At 35.8% G+C, this 24,851-nt stretch overlaps 2 protein-coding genes across 4 annotated transcripts in view; both read left to right on the forward strand.

The window, feature by feature from the left end:
- The window catches only part of LOC125875232 (probable serine/threonine-protein kinase PBL9), a 1,122,098-nt gene that overhangs the window by 872,168 nt on the left and 225,079 nt on the right, over positions 1-24,851 (forward strand). The window lies entirely within an intron of this gene.
- On the forward strand, positions 7,327-7,734 carry LOC125873929 (secreted RxLR effector protein 161-like). Its single transcript, XM_049554753.1, has one exon. It carries the CDS (start codon positions 7,327-7,329, stop codon positions 7,732-7,734), a length of 408 nt encoding a protein of 135 aa, XP_049410710.1.

A 24,851-nucleotide genomic window follows, 5' to 3' on the forward strand; every position in this document is an offset into this window, starting at 1 on the left:
ATTTGAAGATTTCACCCATGAAGGGTGTCACGAGGTTTGGTAAGAAGGGGAAACTTAGTCCCCGATATATTGGACCTTATCGCATAGTCAAGAGGATTGGCAATGCAGCTTATGAGTTGGAGCTACCACAAGAGTTAGCAGCGGTGCATCCGGTATTTCACATCTCCATGTTGAAGAAGTGCATGGGAGATCCTTCATTGATAGTACAAACTGAAAATGTGGGGATTAAAGAAAATTTATTTTATGAGGAGATTCCAGTCCATATTTTAGATCGCCAAGTTTGCAAGTTGAGAACAAAAGAAGTTGCATCAGTCAAAGTCCTTTGGAGGAACCAATTTGTCGAAGAAGCTACATGGGAAGCTGAGGAGGATATAAAGAAGAGATATCCACATCTCTTTGAATCTGGAGAAAATGCAGACCAAGGTACTAATTTTCTTCTCATTACTCTTTAAATTGTGAGTGAGCATGATGTTTGTTTGCATTTGCTTGTTGGGTGTTTGAACTTGATGTTACACCCTTAGCCTAGTAAGAGTAATCTCATTCGAGGACGAATGTTCCCAAGGGGGAGATATTGTAACATCTCGCAACTTGAAATAGCTAGAAAGAAGCTAAGAACTTGAAATAATCATTTTTGGAAAGCATAAGGAAATCTGTAAATTTTTAAGTAATGTAAAGTTGAGATTTTGGTCAACTTAAATCGACCATAACTCCTAGTTGGGGATGAGTTAGGTGTATTTCCAGATATGGTTGGAAAGCTCTTGGATTTATCTTTCCAACGCCACTGAGTTTGCATAATTCTGAGTTTGTATGAGTGAGTTACGTCCTTTGTAAGTTGGGCTGTTCGAATGAAAGAAATGCCCAATCCGGAATTTAAAAGGGTAGTTTGGTCTTTTCCTTACCAAATCAATTAAATCCATTTTTAGTAAATTAAGTTAGTTCAGTTTACGCTTTTGAGAAATAGAGTTAGGGCTTTTGGAGAAAGAACACAAGAGAAAGGAGAAGAGGAAAAACAAGATTCACCAAGAACGATCGATTTTGGTTGTGGATTCGCCAAGGAATTGATCCTACAAGGTATGTGAGTCTATCATAGCGTTGGGTTCATTCACCCACGCTCCAAACATGTCTATTTTCAGTGCAATTCGTCCTAAATGAGTTTGAAAGTTGATGTTCTTGACATGAATTCTTGAATTTGAATGTTGTTGTTGAATTGGGTTGAATTGTGCAATTTCCGAGATCTTTACATTGTGTTTTAGAGTTACTTTGAGTTAGGTTCTTGAGTACATACGCTGGGTATCGGGATCTAAAATGAATTTGAGGAAGATAATCGAATATAGGTGGTTTGAGGCTGAAAAACGAAGAAGGAAAAAATCGAGTAAGGTTCATGAAACAAGTCCGCGTCGCGGACTTGTCCCCCCTGTGAACAAAAATCTGCTCTGCGTCGCGAAGAGGACGCAGACTCCTCTATCCCAAAATTTAATTTCGTGAGTAATTATTTAAAACACCTCCGCGTCGCGGACATGTTCCAAGACGATGATTTCGTAGCTTTTCTTAAGTTTAGCTATTCCAAATCATTAATAAATATCAAGAGTCGTTTCTATCATAAGTCATAATCCTTGAATCCATAATTCAAATTCAAGGAAAGTAAAGAGTAAATTCAGGTAAAGTTAAGAGTCAAGTCAAGTGAAGTTCATCAAAGTTTTCAAGGGTCTTTTACAAATGTTGTAACTTTGTTTTAAGACTTAAGTTTCAAGTTAATCAACGAGTAAAGATTTGAGTTCATTTCTCAAAGAGCTATTAGGGAACTAAGTATTCCCAAAGAGTTTATAAATGTTTTCACATTTGAGCAAGAAAAGGGAACATCGATTCCAAGAGAGCTTTTAAGCTAAGTTTTGAGTAATTATCTCAAACCAAAGAAAGAAGATTGTTTTTAAACATATGAGCTAAGTATATTTTTGGGAGTAGTATAGAGAACCGATATGGGGATGTGAGTTCATATTTACTCAAGTCTCCATAAACCATGTAGCCATCCTGGGTAGGAAAATGTTCATACTTTTTAGATGATTTCTTAGTGTTTTTTAGCGTAGACTAGTGGATGCACTTAGTAGTTCAGGTTCTATACTGACGGCAAGGTATAGAACGGTCCTTGGCAACGTGAGGTAAAACGTTGTACCATCACTTAGGCTCATAGTGATGGTTGTCGGTTAGAGAATCTCCCATAGAAGTTATATTTCTTTCTAAATGAGTAAAGTTAAGTTTGTTATTGTTTTGTCTTTACTGAACTAAGGTTGTTTTCAGTTCTTTTATAAAGCATTTTCATTTATTCCGTGTGTTTCATTGCTTTATTTTGAATCAAGTTATTCATGAGTTAAACAGAGCCAAGGTAAGTGTTCATTTGTACTCCTTTCAAGTTTAAGTTGTTGTTAGGATTCCAACTCACATACTCGTACATTCAATGTACTAATTTTAGTAGGCCTGCATCTTATTATGATGCAGCCGCGGGTAACCAGGATCAGGATCCAGCGCGCCATTGATCCAGTTGAGCACTCCAGAGTTAGTGGTGAGCCTCCTTGCATTCCGGAGAACTCTTTTATTTCGCTTTCCTAGTTTTTTTTCTTTATTAGGGTCTGTTCCAAAATCCATCTCAGTATTATAGAGGCTTCATAGACAGTCAAACAGTTAGTATTGAGTCTCTCATCTATGTATTTGCAGATACTTTGTTTTGAGACATAAGTTGCCATTTTGGCTAAGATGTTATCATTTAAACTATTGCATTGAGTTTATTCTGTTGAGTTGAGTCTTCCGCCGCGTTAAGTAAGCTAGGCCAAGGGTCTGCTTGGGGCCAGCGATGGTCTTCGAGTACCGGCTAAGTCCAGGGTATAGGCTCGGGGCATGACAACCACAACCTTAGATCTTGATGCTAGTTTATCACTCTTAATGAGAACTTTAGCATAACATAAACATCCTAACACTCTTAGATGAGACAACAAAGGCTTTTCACCATACATCTTTTCATATGGAGACTTATTTCCTAGAACCCTACTAGGCATTTTATTAATCAACTAAGGAGCTGTAAGCACACAAAGTGACCCCAATACCTTAGAGGGATTTGACCTTGAAACCTTAATGCTCTAGTTACTTTTAAGAGGTGTCTATGTTTCCTTTCAGCTACTCCATTCTGCTGTGGAGTATAATGACATGACCTCTGATGTAATATACCCATTTCCTTTAGTAGAGTAGCACATACATAATTCATGAATTCAGTCCCATTATCAGACCTTACCTTCCTTACTATTTTGTCAAACTGTGTCTTTACAAATTGCAGAAAATGAGCTAAAGCAACACACACATTTGATTTGTTTTTCAAAAGAAATAACCAAGTCATCTTGAGAAATCATCAATCACTGTTAGAAAATATCTGTTACCATCAAAAGTTGTTTGCTTGTATGGTCCCCATACGTCTAAATGAATCAAATCAAACACATGACTACTTTTAATAATGCTAACTGGAAACACATTTCTGGTCATTTTTGTACAAGGACACACAATACATTTGTTTAGCACTCTATTTACTAATTCTGAATTAACAGGAAAAACCTTACTCAACATATGAGAGGATCCATGTCCTAGTCTCTTGTGCCACACATCCACTTCTTCCTTTGACAATTGTTGTATCTCTAGCTTCTTTTCAGGCACTACATATGACTGATGTTTTAGTTGATCTTGTGTCAAGTTCTTTAACAACAAGTACAAACTATCATCCTCTCTACCAACTTCCCTCACCGTTTCTGAAAATAATGAAGTCCGTATTATAGATACTGATGCATCCAATCATATGGTGTCAAAAGTTGGTATGCTCAATAAATAGTCTGTAGTCAAGGTGAAAGATCCCAAGCCTGTGTACTTACCTACTGGTGAAGTGTCATATGTGTCTCACACAGGAATGTGTCATATATCTCCAAGAAGTATAATTACATATGTGTTTCACATACCAGAGTTTAAGTACAATTTGCTGTCAGTAAACAGGGTGACTAAGGAGTTAAATTGCTCAGTAACTTTCTCATTTTTATGTGTTTCAGGAGCTTTACACTGGCACCATATTAAGAGACACAAAGTCTTTCATCCACATTGCTGGATGAACTCCTCTTGTAGACCTTCTAGTTCCCATAGACTGAGTATCACTTGTCAAAAACTCATGACCTTCTGTATCTTGCCATTGTACTCCTCCTTGTACTATATCTTGTTCAGTGTTATCAGCTTCTTTATCACAACATGTATCATGTACACACTCCTGATGACTCTTTTCTTTGTTCACCACTTTGTCACACCCTGACTCCCAATCTATATTCAGCATGTCATCACCCATGCTAAGTAGGATCAAGGAGGAGCTAAGACACTCTTTAAAGTGGGCTGATTCCTCTAAGATACTCTCTAACCTGTCTAATCAGAGTTTCAATGGAAAGAAAGGGTTGGATTGCAGACCAATAGAACCTCTCTATAATCCTTATAGAAAATATGTGTCTGTATTTGACAATTTGTTGTGCACTCACTGTGGGCGTAATGGTCATCTAAAAGAAAAGTGTGAGAATCTGAGAGGAGCAAAAGAAAAGCATGTGAAATTTATCAAATCTGAAAACAATGATAAAAGGGAACACAAAGGACTTGGTCCCCGTTATCGTTTCAATAAGAACACTTTGCCCTCCTGGATATGAGGGTTTCTTATCAAGCCTTTTGATAGTTATTGGGAACTCCGTTTGAAGTGGGTTCCTAAATCTAGCAAGTGATTCTTATGCAGAAGAGAAGAGATAAGTATTGGTACATAGACAGTGGATGCTCAAGGCACATGACTGGAGACACTTCAAACTTCCTCTCTTTGAAAGCACACCAAGGTGGTGGTGTGTCGTTTGGAGGTGGAAAGAAGGGCTTTATCCTTGGTATTGGCAGGATAGGGAGATCTGTTGATAATTCAATAAATAATGAACACTATGTGGTAGGTCTAAAATACAATCTTTTGAGCATTTCACAAATCTGTGATAAAGGAAATGAAGTCAAGTTCATGATTGACAAATGTTTGGTTACAAATCGCATTACTAAAAGGGTTGTCATGTCTGCTACTAGAGTTAAAAACATGTATGTTGCAGATCTGAATTCTATTGAGGGAGATGATATGTCCTGTTTAAGTGCTCAAACTGATGATGCAGATCTGTGGCATCGACGACTGGGCCATGTGAGTACTTCGTTGCTGAACAAACTTGTTACAGGGGACCTGGTCCGCGGATTACCAACACTAAAGTTTTCGAATGACAAAGTCTGTGATGCATGTGCTAAAGGGAAATAGACTAAGTCATCATTCAAAGCCAAGAAGGGAGTCAGTACAATGAGACCTCTAGAGCTGCTCCACATGGACTTATGCGGACCTATCAGAATCCAAAGCAGAAGAGGGAAGAAATATATTCTTGTCATTGTTGATGATTTTTCTAGGTTCACTTGGAACATGTTTCTGTGAATGAAAGATGAGACTGCTGGACAACTGATCACATTTGTCAAAGCCATCCAATTGAAGATAAATTCCAAGATAGCCAGTATCAGATCTGATCATGGAACGAAGTTTGAAAACTCTCTACTTGAAGATTTTTGTGCAGAAAATGGAATCAATCACAACATCTCAGTACAAAGAACTCCTCAATAAAATAGAGTGGTTGAAAGAAAGAATAGAACTCTGGAGGAGATTGCTAGAACTATGCCGATCGATTCAGGACTTGCAATGAATTTTTGGGCTGAAGTAGTTAATACAACATGTTATGTGACAAACAGGTGTCTTATCACATGTATCATCAAGAAAACACCTTATGAGCTATTAAATAACAAAAAACCTTCAATTGCACATCTTAGACCATTTGGGTGCAAATGCTTTGTATTGAATAATGGAAAGAATGATCTAGGCAAGTTTGATGCCAAAAGTGATGAATGTGTATTTGTTGGGTACTCATCTACAAGTAAGGCGTAGAAGGTGTTTAACAAATGAGCTCTTTGTGTTGAAGAAGTGTGCAAGTCAAGTTTAATGAGTTGGGTATAAGAAATGAGAACAATGAGGACTACGAGTTTGAGGAGATGATGAACAAATTGCAGGATTATAGGGTACAAAAGAGAAGGATACAGAACACTCAAGAGGACCTGGTCCCTCAGGTTCATCACAAGAAACATTGTCTCAAATCTTGAAGAAGGTGAAGGTGATTCTGATGCTGATAGAGAATAAGAGATTACCAGAAAGTCCGGATGGAGGCATCAATCTTCATATCCACTGGACAATCTCATCTCTCCACTTGACTCAGGAATTCAAACTAGATCTATGTCAAGAAATTTAGTTGCTCATTCATCATTCATCTCATCCATTGAACCAAAGAACATCAAAGAAGCATTACATGATGTAGATTGGGTAACTTCAATATAGGAGGAACTTCATCAGTTTGAGAGAAGCAAGGTATGGCACCTGGTCCCCAGACCAATTGACAGAACTATTATTGGGACTAGATGGGTCATCAGAAACAAACTTGATGAGCATGGCACCATTACTAGAAATAAATCAAGGCTTGTGGTGCAAGGTTACAACCAAGAAGAAGGGATTGATTATGATAAAACATTTGCTCCTGTAGCTAGAATGGAAGCCATTAGAATCTTGATAGGATTTTCTGCCCACATAGAGTTCAAGCTGTTTCAGATGGATGTCAAGAGTGCTTTCTTGAATGGGAATCTGAAGGAGGAAGTATATGTCAAGAAGCCCCCACACTTTGAAGATGCAGACCTGCCCAATCATGTGCTGAAACTGGACAAAGCTTTGTATGGGTTAAAGCAAGCTTCGGAGCTTGGTATGAACACCTATCAAAATTCTTGCTAGCCAATAGGTTCAAGAGAGGTAAAATTGATAACACTTTGTTCTTGAAATATAAAGGTAAGGAATTGCTTATTGTGCAGGTGTACATAAATGATAACATATTTGGAGCTACTTGAGACTCTTTGTGTAAAAAGTTTGTTGTTTTGATGAGTAGTGAGTTCGAAATAAGCATGATGGGTGATCTCAGTTTCTTCCTAGGCTTGAAGATCCAGTAGTCCTCTCAAGGCACCTCAATATGCCAAGAGAAGTATATCAAAGAGCTGCTTAAGAAATTCAATTTGCTCGAAGCAAAGGTACTGGATACTCCCATGAGCACAAGTGTGAAACTTGATATAGATAAAGATGGTGTGGAGGTAAATCAAACAATGTACAGGGGAATCATATGATCACTTCTATACCTCACTACAAGTAGGCCAGACATAGTGTTCATCGTAAGTATGTGTGTAAGGTTTCAAGCAGCACCAAAGAAGTCTCACCTGAAGGCAGCCAAACGTATCCTGAGATACCTTAAGGGAACTCAGGACCTAGTCCTTTTCTACCCTACCGGTGACTCTTTTGATCTTATAGGTTATGCTGATGCTGATTATGCAGGTTTTCTGGTGGATAGAAAAAGCACATTAGGCATGGCACACTTCTTAGGATCAACCTTGATTTCATGGAGAACAAAGAAGCAGAACACCGTGGCACTTTCTACTGCAGAGGCAGAGTATATGGTTGTTGCATCATGTTGTGCACAACTACTGTGGATTAAGCAGCAACTGGAAGACTTTGGTGTACTCACAGATACTATTCATCTCATTTGTGATAACACCAGTGCCATGAACATGGCTAAAAATCCTGTCTAGCACAAGAGGACAAAGCACATAAATGTGAGGCATCACTTTCTAGGAGACAATGTTGAAAAGCAAAATGTGGTGATGAGATTCTGCAAGACTGAAGATCAATTAGCTGATATCTTTACAAAGCCCTTGAGTAAAGAATGTTTCATTAAAAACAGGATGAGGTTGGGGATGCACACGATCACCTAATTCCTTGACAAGTTTGCACAAAGATCTTCCATGTTGATTATGTTAAGGAGGGCAGGTATCTATACTTGTTTTAATGCGTGTCATAAAAGAATTCACTTTTGGTACTTTAATGCAGGTATACACTCATGGTGTGTCTAGCTGAAGGGAAAGTTAAATCACACAGGCAGAGTTACAAACTGAAAGAAGGACCTGGTCCTCATGAGGTTAGTATCACTTATACTGCACTATCTAAATGTCAATATCATTGCCACGTGTCACTCGCCCACACATCGCATCAGTTTCAAACGTCCTGTCATTTTTAAAACCAAAGGTCGCCACCGTTGGGACCGATACCTCTCAACTTTAAATACTAATTCCCTCCAAATTTCTCTCAATATTCAAAAATCAAAAGTCGTCAATCCAAACCCTTGTTTTAAAGATCTCAAATTTTCTCTCCATATTCTGTTTCCATCTTCTCTTCAAAATGCCTAACTTCGAGTCTTCTTCAAAAATACCCATCTCCTAAGAGGTTGAAAACCCTAGTTCATTCAACTTCTCCGTTCCTCCCCCAGAAGAGTCTCCATCCACCCCAGTTTGTGGTGTTGGTGAAATGGATGAATCCATCACTCCGCCGGTCGACATCTTAGCATTCCCTGTTCTTCACTCTGAGAATATTTTGGTGTGTTCCCCCATTCTGGTTTTATCTGGTTACAAATCCCAAAATTTAGAAGCACAATCTCTGGCAAAACCTAATGTTGGACCTCGTTCAGAAGATATTGAAGTTGGGTCTATGGCAGTGTCGTATACCATATCTTAGATTGTTTGAGGGAGACTTGCCAGAAGGGAAAGGTCCTGAATCATGTATTCTAGCCACAGGTGCGGAACTGGTCATTGTTCAAAGCCTGGCCTCACTCAAAGGAGATGCTCAACCTACTCTACTGGAATATGAGTTGAGGTCACCGGATCAGGTCCCTCACAAAAGTTCTTATGTGTTTGACCAAACACCCAAATCATTTGCTGTTAGGAGTGATGAGGAAGAAGAGGAAGAAGTTTCGTTAAAATGGAGCTCTAAAGGAGTGCGAGGTGCTAACTCTTCTCAAATGGTTCCTGATTTGGAAACAGTTATAAAGACGACTGCGATTGACATTGTTGATAAATCCGATGAACAAGAAAAGGAGCGACAGAGAAAGGGGAAGGGAAAGTTGGTATTGTCTCACTTAAAAGGGGACAAAAAGAAGTATGTTACAAGGAACGAAACAGAAAAGGTTATGGGGAGTGCTATTGCAGCAAGCAAAGCCCAGACTGAGAGAAATAGGAAGAGGAGAAGAGAAGGACTTGAACCTGACAGCTTGCCTCTGCTTCCCAGTCCATTGAGAATAGTGAAACTGAGTCTGAGGATGTTGCCAAGTATGTGGCAAAAAGGAGAAGAGAAGTTGAGGAAGAAAGGGTTAAATCCAAGGGAAATCAAAAAAGGGGAAAGAAATCTCATGTAAAGAGGGTGAAATCACTTGCAAAGAGGGTGAAGGTTAAAAACCAGAAACCTCTTGTAAAAGGGAAAAGGCAGTTAGAGGAACAACCCGTAAAAGGACATAGTCCCAGGGTTAAAAATCAAATCGAAGAAAAGGAATTGACTAGAGAGGAGCGGGTAGAGAAAATTGGGCAACAAAGAGTATTGAATGGTAGAGTCTTTTTGAATCACCAGTTCCATACTTGCACGAACCTGGAGTGCGTGAATTTTTCTACAAGATGGAACTACTGGAAGGGGGTGGAATCAAAACTATTGTTAGGAATGTGGAGATTCATCTTGATGAAGAAACTCTAGGAATCATTCTTGGAGTGCATGTGGTAGGAATTCGAACTATTGAGGGCTGTAAACCAACTGGTGATTTCTCAAAGCTTGCTACTAAGCGAGGAGATGTCAAGCTTGCAGGGTTCCCTAAGAAGTTTCTCAAAGGGGAGTATCAGTTGATGTTCGAGTTCATTAACAAAGTAATGGTGCCCAGGACTGAGAAAAGAACAGTAGCATCCGTTGCCGATCTCTTCCTCATGGAAAATCTTGATGAGCTTGAAGAAATCAACCTCCCTGCAATCATGTTGGAACACATGCACAGGATAATGACATGGAAGAATGCTAAGCATGACATTCCTTATGGGTATCTGCTAAACTTTATTTTCAATCAATTTGAAGTCCCATTGGGAAAAGGGCTACCTGGTACCACCAAGCAGATGTTCACTCTGTCTACTCCACTAGAATGTGAGTGCATTGAGGGACAGGCTAAGGGCAGATCTCAGGTGGCGGATGTTCTGGAGCAGCAGGCCACTCTAAGAGGGAGGTAACTGATCTCACCAAGATTCTGAGCAATAAGGAGGTTGAAATCACTAGGCTTAAGTCGGAATTACAGAAGGTTGTTTCCAGAGGACCTGGTACCAGTGAGGGTCATAAGCAGGTGGTCAAAGAGTTGAGGGATGAAAGCACAATGTTGTTGAAGACTAATGCCTCTCTCAATAAGGAAATTAAGTCCCTAAACAAGCAACTGATACATGCCCATGAGAGTGCCAATGAACACCTGATGTTGTTGATGCGTGCTTTTAATCCCTCCTCTCATTCGTCCTAAATGTGTCTGGTCTCTCTAGTTGTCTTCTGTTTTCTCCATCGTGTACTCCTGAACTCTTGTGGCCTTTTGTTGTTTTGACTGCTTATAGTGGTCAGTATTTGTGATAATATGCTAATTTTGGAGTTGCCCTATTCATGTGTGGTTTGATTTTCTCTTTATTCTTTTATACTCGTGTTATGTGTGTCCCATGGCCCTAAATTCCCGCATGCTTCGTAGTTTAACTTGAATATGTTTACTGCTTCACTTGTTCAATGATGTCAAAAAGGGGAAGTTGTGTTGTAAAGTTTGCTGGTAAAGTTAAGGGCATTGAATTAAGGGGAACTGTGTTTGTTAGGGGCACTGAACTAAGGGGGAGCCGATTGCTCACTCATGAGATGAGTTAATACAGGTTGTTTGTCATCATCAAAAAGGGGGAAATTGATAAGGGCTCATGTTCATAGATGTTTTGATGATCTCCTTACAAGTGTAAGGACCTGGTCCTCTGCAGAGTATGAGTACTCGTCCAGTGACAAAGTGCTGAACAACTGTAAAGTCGTCCGCGTCAGAAAGTTGGTGAAGCTGCAGAGTACTTTACCAATCAGAAGCGACGAAGTTGTTTGTACGTTGGATAATAACTCCTCATGGTATATATCAAATAACAAACAACATTACCTATTCATTCATTCAAAGAGAGATACTTTCAAGCTTCAAAAATAGCAAGGGACCTGATAGAAGTCCTTCTATTGCTTTATGTACCAACTGTAATTTTGTTTACTTGTAATAGTGTTTATATTGTAGGATTTATTTCACTTGTGAAAGAAATGTTTCAAATCAGTTAGTCCGAGTTAATGACTCTAGTGTTGAGATACCTCATATTCAATCAGTTCATATTGTAAAAAAGTTTCCAGAAGTCTTCCCAGATGACCTATCTGGAGTCCTTCCTAAGAGAGGGATAGACTTCGATATAGATGTTCTTCCAGATACTCGTCCTATCTCTATTCCTCCATATAGAATGGCACCAGCACAGTTGGAAGAGCTTAAAGAACAATTGAAATATCTCTTTGATAAGGGTTTCATTCGACCAAGTGTCTCACCTTGGGGCGCTCCGGTCTTATTTGTGAGAAAGAAAGGTGGTTCCCTTACGATGTGTATATATTACCATCAGTTGAACAAGGTTACCATCAAGAGTAAGTATCCTCTTCTGAGAATTGATGATTTTTTCGATCAGCTGCAGGGTGCTTCTTGTTTTTCTAAGATTGACCTCAGATCTGGCTACCATCAGTGGAAAGTAAGGGAGTGTGATTTTCCCAAGACAACATTCATGATNATTGCCATCAGTTGAACAAGGTTACCATCAAGAGTAAGTATCCTCTTCCGAGAATTGATGATTTTTTCGATCAGCTGCAGGGTGCTTCTTGTTTTTCTAAGATTGACCTCAGATCTGGCTACCATCAGTGGAAAGTAAGGGAGTGTGATTTTCCCAAGACAACATTCATGATCCGTTATGGTCATTATGAGTTTCTGTCATATCGTTGGTTTAACCAATGCGCCTGCAACATTCATGAACCTTATGAATAGAGAATTCAAACCTTATTTAGATATGTTTGTTATCATCTTCATTGATGACATACTAATATATTCTAGAATGAAGAAGATCATGCTAGACATCTCAGAATAGTTCTACAGACTCTAAAAGATAAAGAGTTGTATGCTAAGTTCTCGAAATGTGAATTTTGGCTTGATTCTGTGGCATTATTAGGACACATTGTGTCTGGAGAGGGAATTAAAGTTGATACTCAGAAAATTGAGGCAGTGCTGAATTGACCTAGAACCACATCTCTAACTGATATTAAGAATTTCTTGGGTTTGGCTGGCTATTATAGAAGGTTCGTAGAGGGGTTCTCATCTATTTCATCCCCTTTGACCAAGTTAACTCAGAAAACCATGAAGTTTCAATGGTCTGAAGCTTGTGAGAAAATCTAAAGGCTGACTACTTCTCAATGTTAACCTTACCAGAAGGTACGCAAGACTTTGTTGTATACTGTGATGCGTCTAGAGTTGGTTTGGGTTGCGTGTTAATGTAGAACGACAAGGTTATAGCTTATGCCTCTAGACAGTTGAAAATTCATGAGAAGTACCCAACCCATGACTTAGAGTTGGTTGTTGTAGTACTTTCTTTGAAGATATGGCGTCATTATTTGTATGGTGTTCAGGTTGATGTATTCATTGATCACAAGAGTCTTCAATATGTGTTCACTTAGAAAGAGCTTAATCTCAGACAAAGGAGGTGGTTAGAATTACTCAAGCAAGTTGTTGCTGATGCTTTAAGCAAGTTGTCTATGGGTAGTACCGCCCATGTTGAGGAAGAAAAGAGAGAGTTAGCGAAAGATGTGCATAGACTTGCACGCTTGGGAGTCTGACTGATGGACTCTACAGAAAAAAGAGTAGTGGTGATGAATGGGGCTGAATCATCATTAGTGTCAGAAGTAAAAGAGAAGCAAGACCAAAATTAAGGTATTATGGCTTTTGAACAAGAGGGAGATGGTGTATTAAGGTATCAAGGTAGATTGTATGTACCAAGGGTGGATGAACTCCAAGAGAGGATCAAGGAAGAAGCTAATAGCTCCAGATATTCCATTCATACGGGTTCCACAAATATGTATCACGATTTGAGAAAGGTTTATTGGTGGAGTAGCATGAAGAAGGGCATGCAAAGTTCGTTGCTAAGTGTCCGAATTGCCAACAAGTTAAAGTAGAGCATCAAAGTCCAGGTGGTTTGGCTCAGAATATAGAACTTCTGGAATGGAAGATGATAAATAGAGATTTCACCACAGATTTGCCGAGGTCTCATAGGCAGCATGATTCCATTTGGGTGATTGTCGATAGAATGACAAAGTCAACCCACTTTTTGCTGATAAAGACTACCCATACAGCAGAGGACCATGCCAAGTTGTATCTTCAAGAGGTAGTTTTGATTATATCAGATAGAGTGTAACATCTCTCTATTTGAAAGAACTAGAAAGGGTTAAAAATTGGAAATAGTCATTTTAGGAAAGAATGGAAACATCTGGAAATTTGGTTAAGTTATGTAAAGTATAGTTTTTGGTCAACTTCAAATGACAAAAACTCCTAGATCAGAATGATTTAGATGTGCTTCAAGATACCGTAGGCAAGATAGTTGAATTATCTTTCCAACGCCACAAATTTTGCACGATTCTGAGTTTTTATGAGTGAGATATGCCCATGGGAAGTTGGGTTGTTTGGATAAGGAAAGTCCAATCCGGATTTTGAGAGGGTAGTTTGGTCTTTTACTTGCCCAATTGTTTTATTTCATTTTTGGTAATTAAGTTAGGGTCTAATTAGAATTAGATTAGTTTACGCTTTTACCAATATAAGCTAGGGCTTGGAGAAAAGAGAAAAAAGGAGAAATGAGAAGAAAAGTTCATAGTTCGTCGAATTCTTTGAGAATTTCGTGTGGATTTCGCCAAGGGTTAATCCCTACAAGGTATGTGAGGCTTTTATAATGTTGGGTTCATTCACCCACGTGCCTAACATGTTCATTTTACCGTGAATTCTTCCTAAAAGAGTTTGAAAGTTTGATGCTTTTGATATGTATTCTTGAATTCGATGTTGTTCTTGAATTGGGCTGAGATTGAGAAGTTTCTGAGATCATTACATCTAATTATAGAGTTGTTTAAAGTTAGGTTCTTAGGTGCATTTGCTGGGTATCTAAATGTAAAAAGAATTTGGGAAAAAGAACCGAGTTTGGGCGAATTGGGGCTGGAAAACGAAGAAGGAAATTAGTCGGGCAAATCTGGGAACTGGCTCTGAATCGCGGACCTGCTCCTCAAATTTGAGAAAAATCTCTTCGCGTCGCGGGGCAGTCACGGACCGTTTTGTCTCTCAAAGTATTTTTGCGACAAAAAATTTAAATACATCTTCACATTGCGGACCTGCTTTTCGACAATGATTTTTTTTTTTAATCTTTTCTCATGTTTAGCTATCTAAAAACTCTCCTAGACATCATGAGATCTTTCCTATAAATCACAATCCTTGAATCCATAATTCAATTCAAGGAAAGTTAAGAGTCAAGTGTAGAAGTTAAGAATCAAGCCAAGAGAAGTTCATTAATGTTTATCAGAATTTTTCACAACGTTTTAACTTTGTTCCAAATCTTAAGTTTTAAGTTAAGCAAAGAGTAAATTGGTGAGTTCATTTCTCCAAAAGTTATAGGGAGCTAAGTATTCCCAAGAGTTTAAAATGTTTTCACATTTGAACAAGAAAGGGAAACACCGATTTCCAAGAGAGCTTTTAAGCTAAGTTTTGAGTAATTATTTCAAACCAAAGAAACAAGTTTGTTTTAAAAACATACGAGCTAAGTATATTTTGGGAGTAGTATTGAACACCGATATGGGGATGCGAGTTCATATTAACTCAAGTTTTCATAAAACATGTAGCCATCATGGGTAGTAAAAGATCATACTTTTTAGATGACTCGTTAAGATGCTTTTAGCATAGACTAGTGGATCCACTTAGTTAAGGCATTCTATATGACGACAAATTATAGGACAGTTCTGACAGCGTGGGCAAGATGTTGTATCACCACTTAGGCTCATAGTGGTGGTTAACGGTTAGAGAAACTCCCACAGACACTATATTACTTTGATATATAAGTAAAGTTGAGTTTGTTATTACATATGTTTGAAAAATTGAGTTGTTATTTACTGTTCTAAATGCTTTGTATAAATTGCACTATTATTGTTGTTTTACACTGCATTTTGAGTTGAATTATTCATGAATTGAGTAAAGCCAAGGTAAGAGTTCCTTACAGATCATTTTCAAGCTTAAGTTGTATTTAGCATTCCAACTCGCATACTCGTACATTCAATGTACTGATGCCAGTTGGCCTACATCATCTTATGATGCAGACACAGGTAACCAAGATCAGCATCTAGTGCCTCGTTGTTCATGTTGAGCACTCGGAGTCAGCTAGTGAGCCTCCTTGCTTTTCGAAGGGTCCTTTTCATAATTGTTTAAGCTTTTCAGTTGTTAGGATGATCGGGGGTCCTGTCCCGACATCCCTCTTTATTTTAGAGGCTTTATAGACACTTAGTAGTCAGTTGTATTTACAATATTATTTCATATGTTAAGACTTGAGTTACCATTTTGGCCAAGTTGAATGTTTGACCTTTAAACATTCTTAATTATTTTATTAAACAGTTGAGTAAAGTGCATTTGATCATTGTAATAATGCTTAGAGTCTTCCGCTGTGTAAGTAAGCCAGGCCAAGGGTTCGCTTGGGGCCACCAATGGTTCTCGAGTTCCAGTCCTACCCAGGGTTTAGGCTCGGGGCGTGACAAACTTGGTATCAGAGCATAGAGTTTAAGAGTCCTACGGAGTCTATGAAGCTGTGTCTGTAGAGTCCTAGTTATCGGTGTGAAGCGCGCCACATCTATAATTAGGAGGCTACAACATTTAGGAATTCCTTTACTTCTTTCATACTCACTTCGTGCGATAAAGTGTATCAATTTTGAGCTGGCATATGGTCGAGAGTGCCTTCTAGAGGCATTTCTTTATTCATGAGCTAAGAGAAGCAAATAAGTGGTTGGTGACATGAGGAGTAGAATAAGTTTGTTTGTTGTTGTGTTGTCTCGTCTATCAAGCAAAGAGGGCAGGGCAGCGATGCTAATTGGAGACATACTTATATATCAAGGTTGATGGTCTATGTGCAGCAGGTTAAGGAAGAGAAGCTGAGGGATAGGGAGGAATTTAGAAATAAGAAGGCTAAGACAGGGAATGAGTCCGTGTAGTAGGTAGAAAAGTAATGTGAACCATTCGTCCTTTCAGCAAAGGCAAAAGGGACCTGCTACATCATCTGCTAGTGCACCTGCACCCAAAAACGAAGGTGAGTATAATAGCCAAAATTCCCAACACTTCAAAGCTAGACCTGCACAGTCTCAGGGTAGTGTGGCACAAGGAGGTATCTGGGCTCCTGCAAGTGCTAACTGTGGTAGAACCCACCCAGGTAAGTGTTGTGATGGCCAGCCAGGTTGTTTCAAGTGTGGAGAAGAGGGTCACTTCATGAAAGAGTTCCCTAAGAACCGAAAAGGTAGTGGGAATCAGGGTAATAGAGCCCAATCTTCATCAGTTGCTCCACCAGACAGGCTACACCTAGAGGAGTTACTTCCGGTACTAGAGGAGGAGCCAACCGTCTTTACGCAATCACTAGTCACCAAGAGCAAGAGAACTCTCTAGATGTTGTCAGTTGTATGATTTAAGTCTTTAACTTTGATGTTTAGCCTAAGAAACTTCTTGAGCCTTCGGTGTTTCTACACCTGATGATGAGTCTATTCTAGTAGAAAGAGTCTATCGTGATTTTTCTGTTTCCGTCAATCACAAGAGTACTATCGCTGATTTAGTTGAGTTAGACATGGTAGTTTTTGATGTCATTCTAGATATGGACTGGCTTCAAGCCTGTTATGCATCAATAGATTGTAGAACTTGAGTAGTCAAGTTCTAGTTTCTAGTGAACCAGTTATAAAGTTGAAGAGCAGTTCAGCAATGCCTAAAGGTCCTTTTATTTCGTACCTTAAGGCAAAAAGGTTAGTTTCCAAGGGGTGTGTCTATCACTTAGTCTGAGTTAGTGACTCTAGTGATACCTCATATTCAGTCAGTTTCAGTAGTAAGAGAGTTTCCAGAAGTCTTTCTTGATGATCTTCCCGGAGTCCCTCCTGAGAGAGAAATAGACTTCGGTATAGACATTCTCCAAGATACTCGTCCTATGTCTATTCCGCTATATAGAATGGCACCAGCAGAGTTGAATGAGCTTAAAGAACAGTTGAAAGACCTCCTTGATAAGAGCTTTATTAGACCAAGTGTCTCACCTTGGGGCGCTCTGGTCTTATTTGAGAGAAAAAAGGATGGTTCCCTTAGGATGTGTATAGATTACCGTCAGTTAAACAAGTACAAATATTATTTTATAGATAGAAACTATTTTAAATATCTATTACAAATATTGTGATTAAAATTTTATTTTAATTAAATTAAAATTTACATATTCAATTTTTGAATCAATATTATACATAAATAAATGTAACACCTTGAAATTTGGAAAAGGAAAGATTTCACTTATTAACTACTGGTTGTGTTCTACGGACCCATCCTATGGATTGTAGATGCTTCTACAGAGCGTAGAGTGCATCCGTAGGAAGTGGGTCAAGTTTTGGTAAATTTGAAGTCCCAATAACTTGATCAACCTTTGACCAAAACAGGTCGTGGGATGTTTAACAGACTGTAGATGGGTTCCGTAGAAGCAATCTAGACTTGGTGAAATTTTGGGGTAAAAGTTGAGTTCTGCGATTTGGGTATACGGACCGTCGAAAGGTCTCATCGAAGTTAGATGAATTTTAGATCCAGTCAGCCAAACTATGGTTGACCAGTATAGTCAGTAAGAATTCCTAAAAGCCCTAGGTTCCCATCGTAGGTATGCCATATAGTTATTTTAAAAGGTCTTTGGGCTTTTTTCTGTAAAAACCTCGAAAGTTGAAAAGTCTAAAAGGAAAGATAATGCAGAAAAATTGACTAAGGTAAGTTTATACGAGTCCGACCTACGAAACGTAGGAATTCTTATGGGTCGTAGAAAGGAAGTCGTAGACTAAAGTTGTGTTTTGGAAAATTAAGTTTTTGAATATTGGACCTACGACATGATAGGATGAACTGTAGAGAGTTTGACCGGTTGTAGGACTAACTCGTAGGATTGATTTAGAGATTTGGAACTCAAGCAGAAAATAATTGTCCTAGGTGGATCTTCAAAATCCTCAAATGTCTCGAAATGAATTAAATTTTTTTGATTTTCACTATTTATTTTAATGAAATTATTTCCCTTGGTGATCCTGATGGGGTCAGACACGATCACAAATTATAAGAGATCGCGAGGCTCCTTATTACACCATGATGCCATATTTTTTTCCTCATACACGATTACGACTTATTCTCTTACAAAGATGAAGTCTTATACCAACATTAAGAAAAACAAAATTTGATACTATCTAGAATGGGTTTTTTGGTTCAAACCATGCTCATCCCTTTGGGCCTCAACATAAACCTCTCATATAAGTTCCAAATGGTAAATAAAACTTCTACATATTCATGGATTAAAAAAATGTTAAATCTAAAATTCATAATTGGGTTGAAACATTATTAATAGGAGAGCCATTTAATCGAACATTGAAAAGTAAAATATAATATAATTTTGTGGATAGTTATAGGAAGTTTTTTGTTTATATTATTTTTTCACACAGTGTTTGATACCCATTTACCATCCAACTAATGTAGATTTGAGTAGAAAATTATCATTTTGAGGGTAAAGCGCTCCTACCAGATGGTATTTAATCCTCAAAGCCCGAACCCCAAACTTTCAGTCAAGGGTGAAAATTACTTTACACCTGCCACTATATTAGATATTAATACTAATAGAAAAATAAAATGATATATTAGTTACAAACTTCATCGCTAATATGTCACTAAATATCTTGTGACTTATAATATCTTATTAATTAATCGATAAATATGAGAAATAAGTTTTTTTGTTTACCTACATAATTTGTTCGTCGCTAATTTCTATTTTTAGTGGATAAAAAGAAGTAAATGAACTTCCCTTTTGAAATTGTAACTTTAATGGTGTTAGCGACAAAAAATTAAACAGTTAATTAACAAAATTTATCTCTCAAAGTTGTTAAATAAATAGCGCAATGATTATATATATAGATTGTATATTGATCTAAAATTTTATGTTGATTATGTACTCTCAAAAATGATATAATTTATTGGTCATTTAAGTGGGCACCTAATGACTTTCTTCAACAATCAACTTCATCTATCTATTTTAATTTTGAAGATGCAAAAGGCAAGTAAATATATGTGATAATAATAATTTATATAATTTATTATTACATTGTTTTGACATGTGTCATTTTATATGTTACATTGGTTTGATAAAATTACAAAATTGTTCTATTAATGACACTTATTTGAAGGGAAAAAATATTGTTCAACTTTTAATTGCTATTTTGATCTCATAACTTTTAAAGTTAAGCTTTTTCACTAATAAAAAATATTGTTCAACTTTTGATTTCTATTTGTTTTTAGTTATTCTCGATCATTAAATGGACATGTATCATTACTCAATTAACATCAATAATAACCATTTTTATTGCATAATTTTGTTTAACAACGAATTTGACAGGTACAAAGACTTTGATTGCTTCCTGCTTGAGTACAAACACAATCATGAGGCATCGAACTTGCTGGCCAGTGAAATAGAGCTAGATTTCCACAACTAATATTAACACATACATCATTAGTCGTAAAAGTTCCTGGGCAAAATTTAGTATCATTATCACCTGTTACAAAATAATGAGAAGATTACACATAAATCGACATGATTAAAAAAATGAATAATGAAAACATATATCTGAACACATACTTATTGATAAAATAATTTCATCTGCATCGGATAAAAAAATCATACCTAGTGAATGGTCAAACAAAGTGAAAAATATTGTCATAGAGAAAAGAAAAAGCATAGTGGATCTCTTCATGATTTTTTCACTATTGAACTTTTGTATGCTATGAAATTATGAATTGTCTATGCCATTTAGGACTCTTATATAGGGGCGGAAGGAAGATATCAAATTATCATATTAATTAGTATAAACTTTATAAATCTGTAATTTTTAATTACTTTATAAAAGATATAAATGAATTTATTGTACTAGTTCAAATAAGGCTAGTAAATCTGTATCTTTAAATTACTGGTCAAAACATATTACTTGTCATAAAATACAAATAAGTTTATGATATGTTGAAATAAAGCTAGTAAATCTATGTAATTAATTGCTAATAGAATACCAATAATAGTATGCTGCTAGAGCCTATTTTAGTTTCTGCTATAAACTGTTTTTTTCTAGAAACACTTTTTAAAAATGACTTTTTAAAAAAATGCTTTAGAAAAAAAATCTATTTGTGTTTGACTAGTCTTTTTTTAAAAAATTACTTTTTTAAGAGTCAAATTATGAAAAAATGGTATGTATCAATGTACTTTTAATACTAATATTAATTTATAGAGAGAACCTATTTTAAATATCTTTTACAAATATTGTGATAAAAATTTTATTTTATTTAGATTAAAATTTACACATTCAATTTTTGAATCAATATTATACATAACTAAATGTAACACCTCAGAATTTGGAAAAGGAAAGATTTCACTTATTAGCTACTGGTTATGTTCTACGGATCCACTGTATTGGTCATAAATGTGAGTCCGGAGCCTAAAGGGCAAAAAAAATTGTCAAAAATTCCAAAAGGGCACATCACTTTTTATTCTAACCAAAAGGGCAAAATCGTTGTGTTCCTCTGACAAAATGACAAAATCGCTGCCCTAGCAGTGATTTCGTCTCAAAAAAAATTCTATTTTTTTTAATTAAAAATCGCTGATGTGGCAGCGATTTTGTAAAAAATAAAATAAAAATGATTTTTTATTAAAAATCGCTGCGATTTTGTAATTTTTTTTAATTAAAAATCGCTGCTTTTTCTTTAAAAAAACTAAAACGGCACATCAAAAAAAAAAATTAACCAACAGGGCTTCTGACAAAACAAAAATAAAAATCGCTGCATATTATCTCAAAAAAAAATAACTTTTTTTCTTCAAAATCACTGCTATAGTAGCGAATTTGGTTAAGAATTTTTTTTAAAAAAAAATTAATTCAATATTCTTTTATTATTATTTATGATATATAATTCAGTTTTTCTCATGCTTCAACAATTTTATTGAGTATACTGTCATCTTGTTTATAATTTTTATATTATTAATAAGTAATANAAAAAAAATTCTATTTTTTTTAATTAAAAATCGTTGATGTGGCAGCGATTTTGTAAAAAATAAAATAAAAATGATTTTTTATTAAAAATCGCTGCGATTTTGTAATTTTTTTTAATTAAAAATCGCTGCTTTTTCTTTAAAAAAACTAAAACGGCACATCAAAAAAAAAATTAACCAAAAGGGCTTCTAACAAAACAAAAATAAAAATCGCTGCATATTTTCTCAAAAAAAAATAACTTTTTTTCTTCAAAATCACTACTATAGCAGCGAATTTGGTTAAGAATTTTTTTTTAAAAAAAACTTAATTCAATATTCTTTTATATTATTTATGATATATAATTCAGTTTTTCTCATGCTTCAACAATTTTATTGAGTATACTGTCATCTTGTTTATAATTTTTATATTATTAATAAGTAATAATAGGCATGAAACACACTGCCCCTGCAGCGATGTGTAAGCAAAAAAAAAATTCTTTTTTTTTACAATGGCAGCGATTTTTAGTTAAAAAAAAAAATTTCTTTTTTACAAAATCGCTGCCACATCAGCGATTTTTTAATTAAAAAAAACTTTTTAGACGAAATCGCTGCTAGATTTTGTCAGAGGAAAATCGCTGCTGATGAAGCGATTTTGCCCTTTTGGTTAGAATAAAAAGTGATGTGCCCTTTTGGAATTTTTGACAATTTTTTTGCCCTTTAGGCTCCGGACTCTCGTAAATGCTTCTACAGACCATAGAGTACATCCGTAGGAAGTGGGTCATGTTTTGAGAAATTTGAAATTTCAATAACTTGATCAACTTTTGACTAGAACAGGTCGTGGGATGTTCTACAGACCATAGATAGGTTCCTTAGAAGCAATCCAAACTTGGTGAAATTTTTGGGTAAAATTTGAGTTATGCGGTTTGGGTATACAGACTGTCGGAAGGTCTCATCGAAGTTAGATGAATTTTAGGCCCAGTCACTCAAACTACGATTGACCAGTATAGTCTGTAAGAATTCCTACAAGTCGTAGGTTGCAATGGTAGGTCTGCCATACAGTTATTTTAAAGAATATTTGAGTCTTTTTCTGTAAAAACTTCGGAAGTTGATATGTCCAAAAGGAAAGAAAATTCCAAAAAAAATGACTAATGCAAGTTTCTATGAGTACAACCTACGAACCGTAGGAATTCCTATGGGTCATAGGAAGGAAGTCATAGACCAAAGTTGAGTTTTGGAAAATTAAGTTTCTAAATATTGGACCTATGACTTGATACGATGAACTGTAGAGAGTTTGACGGGTCATAGGACTGACTCGTAGGATTGATTTAGAGATTTGATTTAGGAACTCAGGTAGAAAATAATTGTCCTAGGTGGATCTTCAAAATCCTCAAAAGTCTTGAAATGAATTAAATTTTTTTGATCTTCACTTTTATTTTCATGACATTATTTCCCTTTGTGATCATGATAGAGTCATCCACAATCACAATTGAAGATATCGCGAGGCTCCTTATTACACCATGATGCCATATTGTTTCCACATACACAATTAAGACTTATTTTCTTACAAAGACGAAGACTTATAACAACATTAAGTAAAACAAAATCTGATGCTATCGAGAATGGTTTTGTTTTGTTCAAAACACAACTTTTTCCTTTGGGTCCCAACATAAACCTCTCAAATAAGTCCCAAATGGTAAATATAACTTCCACATATTAATGGATAAAAAAGAATGTTAAATCTAAAATTCATAATCGGATTGAAATATTTTTAATAGGAAATGCCATTTATTCGAACTTTGAAAAGTAAAATAAAATATAAATTTGTGGATAGTTATATGAAGTTTTTTTTTTCTTTCACAAATTGTTTGATACCCATTTTCCATCCAACTAATGTAGATTTGAGTCAGAAAGTATCATTTTGGGGGTAAAACGCCCTATCAGATGTTATTTAATCCTCAAAGCCCGAACCCCAAACTTTTATTTAATGTTTAAAATTACTTTCCACCTACAACTATATTCGATTAATAGAAAAATAAAATGATATTAGTTACAAACTTTATCTCAAATCTGTCACTAAATATCTTGTGACTTATAATATCTTATTAATTAATCGATAAATATGAGAAATGTTTTTTTTGTTTAACTACATAATTTATTCGTCGCTAATTTCTATTTTTAGTAGATAAAAAGAAGAAAACGAACTTACCTTTTGAAATTGTAACTTTAATGGTGTTTGAGACAAAAAATGATGCAGTTAAATAACAAAATTTATCTTTCAATGTTGTTAAATAAATTTCGCAATGATTATACCTATAGATTGTATATTGATCTAAAATTTTATGTTGATTATTTACTCTAAAAAATGATATAATTTATTGGTCATTTAAGTGGGCACCTAATGATATTCTTGAACAATCAACTTTCTCTATCCATTTTAATTTTGAAGATGCAAAAGGCAAGTAAATATATCTGATAATAATAATTCATATAATCTATTATTACATTGTTTTGACATGTGTCATTTTATATGTTACATTGGTTTGATAAAATTACAAAATTGCTCTATTAATGACGCTTGTTTGAAGGGAAAAAATATTGTTCAACTTTTAATTTCTACTTTGATGTCACAACATTTAAAGTTAAGTTTTTCCACTCATAAAAAATGTTGTTCAACTTTTGATATCTATTTATTTTTATTTATTCTCAATCATTAAATGGACATGCATGATTACTCAATTAACATCAATAATAACCACTTTTATTGCATAATTTTGTTTAACAACGAAATTGACAGGTACAAAGGCTTTCATTGCTTCCTGCTGCAGTACAAACACTATCATGAGGTATCAAACTTGCTGGCTAGTGAAATAGAGCTAGATTTCCACAACTAATATTATCACATACATCATTAGTCGTAAAAGTTCCTAGGCAAAATTTAGTATCATCACCTGATATAAAATAATGAGAAGATTACACATAAATCGAGATGATGAAAAAAATGAATAATGAAAACATCTATCTGAACACATACTTATTGATAAAATAATTTCGTATGCATCAAATAAAAAAATCATACCTAGTTAATGGTCAAACAAAGTTAAAAACATTGTTATAGAGAAAAGAAAAAGCATAGTGAAACTCTTCATGTTTTTTCAATATTGAACTTTTGTATGCTATGAAAGTATGAATTGTCGATTCCATTTAGGTAACATCTCGCAAAATTGATATAACTAGGAAGAAGCCAATAATTGGAAATAGTCATTTTTGGAAAGAATGAAAATCTGGAAGTTTTGTTAAGTTAGAATAAGTTGAGTTTTGGTCAAATTCAAACGGCCATAACTTCTAGCTCATGATGATTTAAGTGTACTTCCAGATATGGTAGGACATTTCTTGAAATGATCTTTCCAATGCCGCTGAGTTTGTGTAATTCCGAGTCCGTATGAGTGAGTTATGTCCTTTGGAAGTTGGTCTATTGGAATAAGGAAAGTTCAATCCGGATTTTG

The sequence above is a fragment of the Solanum stenotomum genome, chromosome 8, assembly GCF_019186545.1.
Source record: "Solanum stenotomum isolate F172 chromosome 8, ASM1918654v1, whole genome shotgun sequence".
NCBI lineage: Eukaryota > Viridiplantae > Streptophyta > Magnoliopsida > Solanales > Solanaceae > Solanum > Solanum stenotomum.

Coding starts and splice junctions, on each gene's coding strand:
- LOC125873929 (XM_049554753.1), top strand. CDS start 7,327: ATGTGTGTAAGGTTTCAAGCAGCACCAAAGAAGTCTCACCTGAAGGCA.